The 14,237-nt window shown below is 42.9% G+C and overlaps 1 protein-coding gene across 1 annotated transcript in view; it reads right to left on the bottom strand.

The window, feature by feature from the left end:
• The window catches only part of TMEM132D (transmembrane protein 132D), a 274,373-nt gene that overhangs the window by 158,674 nt on the left and 101,462 nt on the right, over positions 1–14,237 (bottom strand). Inside the window, exon 3 of the mRNA XM_026114487.2 lies at positions 1,100–1,246. Within this exon, the coding sequence (XP_025970272.2) occupies positions 1,100–1,246 (147 nt within the window). The remainder of the gene's footprint in view (positions 1–1,099; positions 1,247–14,237) is intronic.

Consider the following 14,237-nt stretch of genomic DNA (forward strand, 5'->3'; position numbering starts at 1 on the left):
CAGCATTTTAAAGACTCTGTCGGACAGGTTCTTCTAGAAAGTAGACAGCTGTGACCTTGGACATACCTACGCATTGCTTCTTTGACCAATAAAATTCAGTCAGGTATGAGACAACATACACGTTAGATGATACAGCATAGTCAGGATACTGTATCAGGGAAATTGTGTAGAAACTGAGTTTTAATAAGGAAAAAGTGACCTATATGATGATTATAAAAGGAAGTTCTTCCCTTCCTCTCTTTTCCTCATCCTCCCAGATTGCAAAGACACGATGCTTCCTAGGTATTAGGTTCAGAGGGCTTTTATTTAAAAACTCTAAATCTCATAGGAAATCCCCCAAACCTGTAAGATTTTGTAAAATTTAACAAGTAAATAACAGCAAAATTGGAGCTCCCCTGTTACAAGGTGAGTTTTCTAACCGTGGTGCCAAAGACAATACATATACAGCCTGTCAGATCCTTATAAATATGCACTTGCCATACATTTCCAGAAACAATGGACAAGAAGCAGCAAAAAATTTAAAAATGTATCCATTAAAGTAATGAGCTGTGATTAGAAGAGGAACATGCAGCTGCCAGATGAGAGCTGTTCAGGAGGGTCAATGTTCTATGTAAGTGATTGCACAATGGGAATGTAAGTAGAAAAATCTATTTCCACCGCAGATTAAAAATTCATATAAAACACTAACAGAAATGTGTGTTTGATACATGGAATATATTTTAGTTTCCTCTGGAAAGCTTAACATTAATTCCTCTCCCCATAACTAACCAACGGCTGGTGTAAAGCCTGGCAGCAAATAATTTGAAGAGATTAAACTAGTCAGAACTAAATTCAAAGATATGAAACATGTTCTTCTGAATATTCTGTGACAGCAATATTTCCTGTTAGTTTTCACTTCCCTTGGGTATCCAGACTGAACAACATTTTTGTTTAAAGCAGAGGTAGCAATGCACTACAAAATAAAGACAGCCCCAGCTTTTCCAAAAATATACTCACAGTACATAGTTAGGCACTAAGAAAATTAATTAAAATAACGGCAAAATGCTTTGAAAAAGAAAACCCACCATCAGTTATTAAAAGACTGCTGGAAATGACCTACCTGTTTTCAGAGGTAGCAGATTTCCTCTGGCAAACAATAACAGCTGGTGCATATTTCCCAGTATAACCCATGCTCTCTCTGATGTCCCACAAGTATGGGCTGCTGGCTCGTACACTGAAAATATTCACACCTTTCTTCACCTTTGCTCTAAGAGGAACAAGAGGATATTTCACCAGTTAGACACAAAACATCAGCTTAATTTGTTACTTACTTCATCATTTTCTCATTGACAGAAAATGCTACCACTCATTAGAATTTGACAGTATTATAAGGAAAAGAGATAAGAGAATTAATTAAGAATTCCACGTTTTAAAGAAATGATATCAAGACAAAAACCTTATTGAACTAACTGTAATTACAACTTTAGTCATGTCTAAATTGCAGAGTAGGTATGTTCTGGAGCATGCTCCTCACTCTTCTTCCAGCATTGAGACCATGGGCGTCACTGAGCACATCAAAGCTCTCTTTTGCCTAGAAATCATTGTACGGGGGAGGAATGTACCACGTTTGTCCCAAAATTAAGTCGGGTTTTTGCTGGGGTTTATATCTGGAGTAAGGAACTGAAAACCTTTCCTGGGTCTCAGGATATGCACGGTCTACATTGACTCTCAATTACTCCAAGTGAAGACGTTTCATATCCTTGCTCCAGATTTCACTGAGTCCATAACATTTCTTCATTTTCTTTCAGCACTGATGGTGTAATTGTCCTATAGGCTCTGATTCTAAAAATACTTTGCATGTGCTTAGTCCTCCAAAAGTGAGCAGTTTCTTTTCAGTTCAAGGGCTCTATTTCCATGCAAAAGATTAAACAGCAAGAAAAGCTGCCTGACAAAGTTTGGCAGTCATGATGACTAGACTGGCTATTAGTGAGAGGTACTTTCTGGTTCTCATATCTTAGCACAATACTTCTGGGTTCGAGTTACTCGTGGAGAATAGGAACAGTATGCATATTTCTAAAAATCCATTTTATTTCCTTTTTGCAGATGCTGTACTCCCTAATTATTTCTCTCCCCTTCTTTAACTAAATATTTAAATGTGTGTCTTAAAGCACTAGTGAATTATTCCATAGCTATGTAACGCTGGCCAATTTACTGAATTAGGAGTTTCTGGTATTGTTAACTTTTGGTCTCCAAATACGTTTACAAAAAAAAAAGATCCTGTGTGGTCAAACAGCCTCATATATGAGCTGTCAGGAAATGACAGTTTAATTATATTTGCTTAAAATCTCATACACAACATCTATTTGGTGTTATGGCAGGTTTTCAATTCTGAAAAAAAAAGGTATGTGATTTTTGTATAAACAGCTGCTACCGTGCAGAGATGCTAATATCAGTAAAACAAGAACTATAGGATCTGCCTCCACATAAAATTGCCTGCGAATTCTTTGAAGGACAATGTCCACACAGACGTTCTCAGAATAAAAAGGCAAAGGATTGCTTCAGCTGTCTTGGACCAACAGGACTGCATTTAATTCCTCCTTTGCTAGCTCAAAGGCAGCTGCTGTCATTTCCTTAGCACTCCTGGAAGAATGTACATGAAGGGCTGCCAATTTGTGCCCAGGCTCTTCTATGCCAATTTCCCCAAATGTACTTTAAGCAGGATGCAGTTACTGCTCCTAGACCACGAATGTCCCTCAGGAAGAGGGACCAATGGTCAAAGAAGAGCAGAAACTAAATTACATATATCTGGCATGGTAGACAGAGAAAGGGAGGCAGAAAAGACCAGAGAGCCTGGATGAAACGTTTTTCAGCTCATGTCTCCAGCTAGTCCCAGTGACCAGTATCTGCGCCTGCCTTTCTGTTCCACCGCAAAAAAGGATGATTGCTGACTGTCAGCTAAGATCAACGTAGAGAGAGAAAAATGATTTCCACTTTGCCAGGCAACGAGGGTGGCTCAGGGCTGTCCAGGCTCAGCAGGCTGTGGTTGAGAACACACACCTCCAGCTCTCCAGCGCAGCTGCTCTCTCTCTAGTGGGACATTACAGTTGGGCAGAAGATCCCAGCACAGGATTTGGGCCATCTCATAGAGCATATACATATGAAAAGGCAACTGCCTGGAGGAAGCCAAACCCCTGTGCTCAGCTCCGGCCCAGGCCGGCTGCTGCACCCCCAGCCAGAGCTGCTTGCACGGGGGCACGAGCGAGCGTGTATCTGCCCTGAGCGCGTGTGCTAAGTCCAGCACCCGGGCGTACTGCACGGGTACGAACCCTGGGAGCAGCGCACGGGTGTCTGACGAGTATGCGATGTGCTGCCCCACGGTCTGCACACACCTTTGAACATATCTAGGATTTCTATATGCCATGAGGTCTCCTTGGGGCACTTGCAGCAAGACTGGTCCTGCTGCGAGACATCTGGAAATCCTGGATAAAGACCTTAAGCCCTTCAAGTCTCCTGGACAAGATTTCTAAGCAAAAAAAAAAAAGTTACAAGTCCTGGAAACCCAAACAGATGGTAGCCTCACATCAAAACAACCGTGTGATTAGAAGTTGGGGCACATTACAATTACTATGTAAAAACATACAACACACGACTTTGACTATATGACAAATATGTTTTATATGTTTTATCACAAAAACTGGGAGGAATTAAAGAAAAAAGCAGTGTGAGAGCACACTATATTCTACCTTGCACTGCTGGCACATATGCCGCGGCTTCACTGTAAATGAGAATGCTGCCCAAGGTCTCAGTTCTGCTAAGCAAACAGCCACTCACTAAAAATTGAGGAAATTTCTCACTTCCATTTTAAAAAGCAATATAGACAGATCAAAAGTAAGTGAACAAACACAGAGACAATAACTGACACCATCCTCTTATTTTCTGTCTGGACTCCATTAAATGCCAGAATGATGCAGTAAACCAGCAAAATGGACACAAAAACAGAAAGGCAAGTTGAGTTTGTTTATCCTTGACATTCACATTACCCAGTGACAAAGTGCCATCTAGCACTGATTTCTAACGTTTCAAAACAAATGTAAATCCTTGCATATGCTCCCTGGGGTAATTGCAGTCTAAGGATCAGGATTTCCTAGAAGAGTTTTTGATAAGATCTAATTTAGTCATCTGTTAAAGCCCCAAACCTCTAATTTTACTGGAAACAATAACAGAACAAGATTGCTGTTTTCTACAGAACTAGAGGTTAGCAACTCTTTCAAGAAGAGTCAGTTAAATGCACTTCTATAATTAGCACAAAAGCTTCAACTCCATGATCCCAGGAAAAGCTGCTGCTTTGGGGTGTCTTGATGCTGCGTTTGCTACAGTTGGTGAACCGCACGATTATATTCACCCAATTTACCCGGGCTGCAGGACTTGGCAATTACCCAAGATTGACCTGGACCAAACAGGCTTAATAATAACTGAAGGTATGTTATTTGTCAGCAGATTAAAATCCAAAAACACTTGAGGTGAAAGCACTATGACTGCTGTCAGGGCTCAACCACTCCCTTGCAAATCTGCCATACTGAACTGCCTGGCTGTCACAGGGCAGGCTGCGGCTCAGCCCTTCTGCTGCTCGTGAGACGCAGCCTTGCCGTTCTGCCACTGTTCAGCTTACTACGCTTTCTCAGTTCAATATGCAAAGAGGCCTATGGCAAAGCTTTTTCATATGTTTGTTCACAGCATAAGGACAACATATCATACGTTTGGTTAAAATAGTGCAGCGGGGCAGCAGGAAGGAAAGTTGCTTGAGTATTTTCTCCCAGTCGCTTTACTTTGGGCCAGGTTCCACTTTGGAAAAGAGAAGGAGAAAAAAGACTTATTAAACATTTCAATCATGTTTAATACTTTTTTTTTTTTTTTAAACAAGGATGCTTCTTTAACTAAACATTTCCATAGCTGCTTGGTACAAATGTGCCACAGGTTGTGATCTACCCTGGTGTGCTGCTCTGAGACTTGCAAGCAGCTCCCCCCTTCACAAGCCACTCATGGCAAAGCAAGCCCTTGGGAGACCTCAACCCCCAAAAACCCGTCAGTGCTGACAGGGTGCAAAGCCAGGGAAGGGAGGAAAAAAAGATGTAGAAGGAACTCCCGAAATCAATACATCACACCTGAAATCAAACAAATACATTTCCTAAGTGCATAAAGATAGTGATTCCCAATTCTATCTCCTGACCCACTAAACACCATGTTTACTCTAGTGATAAAAGAGGCTTCAACTCAACCAATTAAAATGCAGCCAATGTCCTTTTTCATTTATCAAAGTGTCTGTTTTAGCATCTCCCTGGTTTTTGTAGTTTACAACCAGTTAGCGCTTAGCTTTCAGCCCATGTCATTACTGCAGGCTGGTAATGGCTGTGAAATTGTTACTTAAGTGTTGTATAAAGTGGAACAGCTGGCTGGTGAAAAATAACAGCATTACAGCACATGTGCTGCTAAGTGCCATGGTACAATGTCAACCAAGTGTCTGGTTCGAAACACCACAGGGAAAGGGAAAAAAAAGAGAGAGAGAAGGCACGCAAATTCTCCCTCCAAGACATGTAAGAAGAGATCAAAGACAAGGACCGTGCAGAAGCTGCAGAAATCCTGCCACGGGCAGGACTCCCTCTCCACATTTTGCTCCTGCCAGTGTCCTGCACGCAGGATGCAAATGTCATGCCTCCCTCTGCTCCAACACAAAGCATGAATAAACAAAGAATCTAACCCCCAAACAGCTCTAAATAAAGATATTTTAAATCCATGACATTGATTCTGGTTTTCTATTACTGTGAGGGCTCTGGGCAAAAGTACATGGGAATTTTTCATGCTCCTTCTGAAAAGTGAGCTTTCACCATTAAAGCAAAAAAGAGAAATGGGAGGCTGTTAACACTGGTGCTACCCCCAGTTATCATGTTACCAGTGGCTGATAGGAGGTGGCAGATAAATTGTGCACAGAGGGGCACATTTTTGAGAGCTTCTAGGCACCCAACAGATGCTGCAGTTCTCTATTGAGCTATGAATTTGCCTTTGCCATCATATCTCCTCAAAGCACTTCAGAAATAACTTGAGGGGTTTCTATTTCTGTTTGTCTTCAGTGCTTTTTACCGCCCAGAGCCTAATCTTAACCCGGCAATGGAGAGGGACCAAAGCAATATTCAGCTTCACAGGATGATGCTCTCCACCTTTGTACTGTAACAGCAGTAATGAGTTTGGGGAGGCGTTTGCTGGTATAACCTCTGGTAGTCAGAAAACCTCACTAACCATGTTACCCTATTACTGTAACTAGTATTTAAAATCGATGACAAGCAAAATGTGAGTGGAAAAAGACATGACTTTCAGTCTTTTTCCATGAAGAGCTATGATAGCAAGCTGAAATCTTTATATATTTGTCCTGAAGAAGGAGGAAAGTCTAAGATCTAAGACAGCAGCTAAATACTCCCTGCAAGAAACCCACAAAGTACTCATGGTCCTAACAGGGAAATGCTTCTTTCTGGCAAGTCAGAGCAGAATGACCACTGTCTCAAAAGCAAACACTGCGAGTACATAAAATGCGGTCACCCTCTGCAGTACCTGAGGTCACTCTATTGCTGTGTGTTGCAAAAATGAGGCCATTCTGATACCGGAACGGTTCAGTCTGACATCTGTGTGCTGATGTTTCATCTCCTGGCACAACCTCCTCCCCTGCCAAGGGCTTGAATCTGCTGAGCAATTTGCAGAATCAATTCCAGTCTCTTTTCAAGCACGGAAAAAGGAATCTGTGCTACTCCCCACCAGGATCCTTTAGACTACTGCCAGTTTGTCTATGATTTTGGTTACTCTCAAAAGGTGCACAGAGATAGTCTAGAATCAAGGGAAAAATATAGCTTATGCTGGGGACCCTTTGTGACAGTGACCCATTTCTTACCTTCCACTGCATGCACTGCACCTGCAGCTCTCTGTACTCTGTGAGGGTGCTTCAACACCAGAACGAGTGGCCCAGAGAGGTTGTGGAGGCTCCATCCTTGGAGATATTCAAAACCTAAGTGGACATGGTCCTGGGCAACTTGCTCTAGTTGACCCTGCTTGATCAGGGGCCTTGGACCAGATGATCTCTCCCTGCCAACTCCAACTATTCTGCGATTCTGTGACTTCTGCAAATCTTTTTTCCCCCATGGAACGCTCTGGTGTACAAACCAGTCTTGTCAGTTGTTTTCAGAGAAGATGCCTCCAAGTTTCTTCAGATTACACTAATAGTTTCACTGATTGAAAATCCACAGCAGAAGAGAATCGGGAGTCCCTGAGATACTGATGGAGTTAGAATAAATTATGGAGAGCGGTCTAGCACAACATAAGCTATTTAAAGCTGTATAATATACCCACAAACTCTTATTAAGGTCTGTGGTTTTCAGCCCTGTGAGACAGAAACCAGTTATCATTATGCATCACCATGAAAGCAGATTAAAATTAAATCAATCTGTTTATCTATGGGTTTGCAATGCAGCTTTTCCAAAGCATAACATGTTCTCTATCTAATTAACATTTCAGGAGGAAAAACCATTCCACCCAGACACTAAATCACCATCATTCAAATGGAGATACTACAGAGAAAAGAAAAAAAACTCAAACCGAAAAAACCCAGGTGGATTTATAAAAAAATTTAATTAGTGAAAAGGCAGAAGACCAGTTTAGGTTTCAAAAGTTGAATTGTGTGTATCATGAGTTAAATAAAATAGATCCCTTTGGAATATGCATTTCTTGGGCTTGACAGAACCGTCTATTGTACTTACAGTTTGCGTGCGTGCACACAATTGTCTATATGTATGCATACACACACATTACACATATGCAGACTTAGATATATTCCTATGGTTTGCAAAAAGAAAATTCTTATGAAAAATATGTTTTGCAAGATGTAAAACTTACCATTCTCCGGAGAATTAAGAGGAAAGACTGGACACAAATCAATTCAAAGCAGAGACCCTGAATGCGAGCTCAGAAAGCAAACCTAATCAGTTATGTGAGTAATAAGAGCAGCACTGCACCTCCACAGGGATCCCAGCAGTTCCCATCTTGGGATCCCAAACATGACGGAAAAGCCAGGAACAGGTTCTTCATATACATCATGTCTGTGTAGCAGCTGCACCCTTCAGCAGACTTCATCTTGTGGACTGTCCAGGATGTCAAATAGGTGGCAAAGCAGCAAGAAAGAGTAAGGCAGCTGTGCTGTACCCTGAGGTGGCATTACGGAAATAGATGCTACTGGCAGGCAAAGTCTCAGTAACAGGACAGATAAGACACAACTACTACTACTGACAATGTTCCTGTTAGAGATGCCCTAAGGAGGCATTATTGTGTTATGGGACAAGCCTGTATTTCTGCCAGTAGCTGTACAATGATAAGCATTATGAATTATACGTGTAATGATGTTTAAGAAGAGTTACTGTCTTAAGGTTGATAGCTACAGATGAAGGTAAGGAAGGGAACCACGATCTCTGCCTACTCCAAACTACTCAGCGTATCCAGGGCTATAATAGAGACTTACTGTCACCTCTCCCTGCTGCATGGCACGTTTTCCTACAGGAATGGATAATTGGGCAATAACGAGCAGCAATACTGAACAAAATATTTATGTATTCAAAGGTGTGAAGGAAGGTGTTTGTTTACAGAAATGAAAGACAAAGATAAATAGAGCTGCCTGCTGATCTAACGTGGCTGGGAGCCCTGTGGACTGCTTCCAACTGCTGTTTAGAAAATAAATGCAAAAAATATAAATGTAGATTCTGAAATATACCTCTCTGAACTGCTTATAAAAAAACCACTTCCCCTCTTCCACACATGCGCACACACACGCACACACACAGAACAACACACCCCTTCATTTCCTGGCAAGACTGCTGACAGTGCCGGGCAGTTCAGGCAGTACCCTGTGGCTACCAACAATTTTTTAAATCAAGGAAGGATAGGAAAAACAAAGCTAAATACTGGGGACTCTGCACAGTGAATATAGAGTGCCATTCACCCTGTTTCACAGGTGAGAAAATGGTAGCAAAGAGCTAGGAGGGATACTATAGTATACATATATATTATACGTAACATATTATACATATATGTACTCTATATGTATTATATATTATAAAATTTATATATTATATTACATATATAGACTATATATTATATGTTATATAGAGAGGCTTTCTACAAGACTCAAATGGAAAGATGCTGCTAGCAATCAAAACTACAAGACTTTTGACTTACCAAGCAGAATTACCAAGCAGACTGCTCAGCCACTGCCCAGCCTCCTCTACAACAGGCCTACTGCCTGCCTGGTGTTCAGTGAAGGAACACCCACCCTACACAGCGCGTGCTTTAAGACTGAGGCTAAAATGTAACTTGCAATGAAAATAATATCATATATGTGGATAGCACTTTTATCTCAAAAGAAGCCCCCAACACGCTGCTGCCCGTTCCTGGAGAGGCGCAGAAGCGCCCAAAGGCTTTGCAAGCCAAACGCTCCTAGCAGTGATGGTTCACCTCCGCGGCCCCGGGGCAGGGGCAAGGTCCCCCCGCTCGGCTCCTTGCTCTGACACCCTGCGACTCACTGCGCTCTTGGTGAAGAGTTTAGTGCGTGCTCTGAAGTGTCATAAAAATATTCTTCATTAGAAAGTTTATTTCAAACTTCATAAGCAGGACAGTTGTGCGCTATTCCCAAATCGCAGCTTAACGAGGAACAAAACAACAGTATCACTGAACAATGAATGAGAAGATTACCTCAACGGCACTAACGAAGACTGATCAGTGAAAACGAGTTAGCTCTGTTCCCTAGCAACTTCTCACAGCTGCAGAAAAAATCATTTTCTGGACATCATGGAAACTGTGAATACTTCAGTTCCCTTATACAGGAATTTTCTCATCTATTGCCCATAAACAGGCCCCTCCAGGAGGTAACACAGGAACAGCTTCCAGCAGCCTGTACCATTACATTAACTTGTGCCAAAATTTTAAAAAAAGGCCCATGGATCTGTATGTGCTGTTTGTCCTTCACTCAATGACATGTATGTCAGATGTTCAGAGAATAGCATCAGAGAGGCAGAAAAACAACATGTAACAATCTTCGCTGCAAAATCCTGAGCCTGCAAATCCTTTTCATAGATGTATATCCTCTCTCAAGGGAGCAATTTTCCTGATTCCCGATGACACTACTTAAAGGTTTACAGAATCAGATCCACAGTAAAGGAAGTGCAAACTCTGTATATAAGTAAAGGGTTTCCATTCTTCAACAGAGAAAAAGCCTGCACTGCTCCAAAGAGTTGTGACTGCGGTAAAATGGATATTCACTAAGCAATTCCAATAGAGATTTCTGTTATATACATAAAATCTTCGGTTGAAGACTATACATCTATACTGACTTATTTAACTACCTCTCTGACATCTGCACTGGTGGCTACCAAAGCAACATTTGCTAAATAATAGCAAGGAGTTCTGCTGCAGGCAAACCCTAATGGCTCAGTGAAGCCACTGATGCAGAATGGAGTTCAATTAATACAATAATGACACTGTCCAAAATTATTCTGTGTCCTTAATGTAGGGTACACACAACACTGTCTGTATCCAGCTGCAGCAGTTAACCCTAGTACATGCCAGAGCACAGTTACGGTTATGATTTTAATACTAGAAGAATCTAAAATACTAGAATACTAGACGAGGGCTTGGCTGATCCAGGCAAGCAGAAATAGAGATAACTTGGAATTATACAAAAACCTCCTTGTCAACCGCTTTCCAAGACAGAGCTATTCTGTGGGAACACAAAGGCAGCCGGTAATCCTCTCTACACATAAATCCTGAAAAACTAATAATTGCACCTCTCCCAGCCTCGAATTTCATGCATTTCCTTGGCCTGTTTTATTCTATTTGGGCACTTAAATTTAGGCAAGCAGAGAAGGAGTTAGGTGCTTTGCATTGCAGCATATAATAGCTCTGACGCGCCTGCAGTAGCATTTGAATGCGTGGGAACCCCCCAACATCCGCACAGTAGTGGTCGAAGTGTCATAAACATAAACACTGTGGTAAAGTTACCAAGTAACGCTCTTTCTCCTTACTAGATGCTCTGGCTTACCACTTTTTTTACCTCTGCAGCAATCATCCAAACCCGTTAACACCCTAATTCAGCTGCCACTAATTAAAATTCTCCAGTCAGAACTGACCACCAGGCAGTCGTTTCTGAAAGGAGAAGGTCTGTGTTCCTGGCTACAAGGTGGTAGGACAAAAACTGTCGAGAAACACGAGCTGTTTTAGCAGGCAACCAAAACATCAACAAAAGGGATAAAATGGCTAAATGCTGAAGTGCTGAGAGTGACAGAAGACATGGAGGCTGAAGCAGTGTGATGCAGAGAGCAAAGGTGCAGAGAGGAAGCCTATGGAAAGACCTTAAACCACAAGTTTATCGGAGATTGACTCTCTCATCCTAACACTGTGAGTTACAGTTTCAGGAATCCCCATGCTCCTATTAGGCAGTAAGGGTTTTACAGCACAGCACAATGCTACGGTTCAGCATGGGAAACCCATATGGTTGTAGTAAGAAGGAAATTAATAGTCTGCCGAGAGATTAAGCCAGTGAAATCCCAGCGCCCGCTCGCTCAGCCTCGCCTCCCCCCAGGTACCCCCTCTGCTCCTGCCGAGGGGGCATGCAGGACTCCGTTGTGTTTGCGGGAAAAGGGGTGAGGGGGAAGGTAGGCGGTTTGGACAGACTCAGGGACAAAACTAAAGCTCCAAAAATTTTCTGAGGTTCACCACGCACCCCAGCCCCTCCTGACTTGGCCCCGCAGCAAGCCTGGGCAATGTGCAGGCCCCTGCACGTGGGTCTGGAGACCAGCTGGGAGTGGCAACACATCCAAACGCATCTCCGATCCTTCCAGTTGCTGGCCAGACTTCAGCGAGCACCCAAGCATCCCTCTAAACACAGGACAGACTGCTGCTCGCACAGCCCTACTGCCACACGCTCAGCCTTTTGCTCTTCTCATGTGGGGCTGCTCCGACCCTCAGAAACACTGGGGCACTGCTGACTGCCTGCTGCCACCACAGCAGCCTCAGCAGCCTTTCCTGCGCACTTGAGCACCCAGGAGAATTTCCCCCAGGCCCCCGGACGTGCTCTGCATTGCCTGTAGCGCCAGGGCTTCACGGGCACCTTAGGGAGCTGCCTGCAGGGCAACAGCAGAGGAGCCGGGAGAGTCGGCAGCTTTCCCTGGAGCTAGACTGCTCCGAGGCTCCTGCAGCTGCTGGGCGGCGCTAGGGGAGCACACCTGCCAGTCCAGCTTAATCGGAAAGGAAGCTGATCCGTGCGCTCCACAACACTCCACAACGTGGACCAAGGTGCAGCAAGCGGGGACAAACCCGAGATTCACCCCCGCAGTATGCTCAGGATGCAAACTCAAGCTCTAATATTTACGAGCCAACTGACGCTCTAGGACAGTCAATAGATAGAAATTTGACAGCAAAAATTAGAGATGTATTTTGTTTGCTTTTTTTTACCCAAAATGCTTTCAGAGGCATGACTATATATCATTCTTTTAAAACACACTTTTCCAACTAAGAGGCCAGTAGCAGCACAGATGTCTGTGAACATCCCATTCCCCCTTTCTGAGTGCTGGTGTTTTGCTGGATATATAATACATACTGGTATTTTGATAACTGGGTTAAAATTCACAATCTAAAAAGAAAAGGCAACCTAACTAGCTTTTAACACAATAGACAGGAGTTAACCATAGTTTTATTTTTTACTTAAGAGATTTAGAAGGATAATAGTCCCACAGAGGACGATGGGACAAAGAAGGAAAGTACCATCCACGGCATGGCTTTGAGACCCAGGTATCTCTAGGTCATTGGTGCACAGTAAAATCACAGACATCGCTCACCTTTTAAAGCTTTGCTTTTCTATTTTTTTTTTTTTTAATAATATCGGTGGGGGGGCAGACCTCTGTTTCACAAAGAACAACTTTCTAAATGTAGTTGGAATTTGCCTGCGCAAAATGTGCATACAGTGCTATCATTTTGAAAATCACACTATTTCACTCCCAAACGGCAGAAAGGTAAAATGATGAATCAATATACATGACAAGAAGGAATTTGGTCCAAAATTTATTCAACTGCATTGAAGTTAGCAGTTCATGAGCCATTTTGCACACAAATTCTTTATTCCAACAGTTTCCTTTGAAGACCTATTTCAAGTCCACAATAAAGGTAGCTCTGCATGCGTCACACTCTACTGCATATTGCTTTATTCAACTGCCTTTATAGCCATGCAACTTGAGGCAGTTTGTAGAGACACTAATTAAACAACGGCCCCTGCCATCATGGGTCCAACTGTGAGAAAACTGATGCTGACATGACACACGCGCTGCAAGCCAAAAGCACAATCAAGCCATGAAAATAACTGCGGATGCCAAAGGGTCAGGGAGAAGGGAGTGACAGCTGATTTTTAAGTATTTAAATCTATTCCTTATCAGTGTGATGTAGTCAGAAGTGTAGAAAGAGCCCAGAGACGGGGGACTCTGAGGTGACTGTGCGGAGTCGCACAAGGTCAACGCGGGGCCGGGGAAACAAAGCTGTCATGGCATGGACTTCTACAAAAAGAGGCAAGTGTCAGTCTCCTCTCTGTGTCTGCAGACATTCCCTTGGAACTGTCTTTCTCGGTCAGGAGACAGGGAAAGAGAAGTATATCTGTTATTAAAAAAAAAAAAACCCAAACCTTTCCTGCTGGCTGGAGTGCTGGTTGCTGATAACAGATTGATGACAAATCTCTCTTTTTCTGTTGACATATTGCTTTTGCTCGTGAGATAGAATACAAATGTATTAAAAAAAGATGCTGGGGGTAAATATTTTAGTAATCTCAGCCACAAACCTGTCACATTATAAGGATTATGGTCCATTAGGATTGTATAAAATTCATGGCAAAGCTTGTAATTCAGCTCTATCTCAATGACAAAAACATCCCATTGTGCTGTGGGAATCGCTCTTTGTCTGCTAACATTGCATGTATCATTAGGAGGACCTGCTTGCTGCCACAGGGCTGGTTTGGAAAAAGACAGCATAGACCCACAAGTCCCCGCATGTGACATCTTCTGGTCACCCTGGCCTGCAGGCAGGCGGGGGAGGCTCTTTCCCAGGCGCACACAGCCGTGGCAGCTCGCACTCCTTGCTTGGGAAGCTCCTTGTTCAGACGTTGCAAGCACATTGGTATCGGCTATGACAGCGGC

Source organism: Dromaius novaehollandiae, chromosome 17 (assembly GCF_036370855.1).
Source record: "Dromaius novaehollandiae isolate bDroNov1 chromosome 17, bDroNov1.hap1, whole genome shotgun sequence".
Taxonomy (NCBI): domain Eukaryota; kingdom Metazoa; phylum Chordata; class Aves; order Casuariiformes; family Dromaiidae; genus Dromaius; species Dromaius novaehollandiae.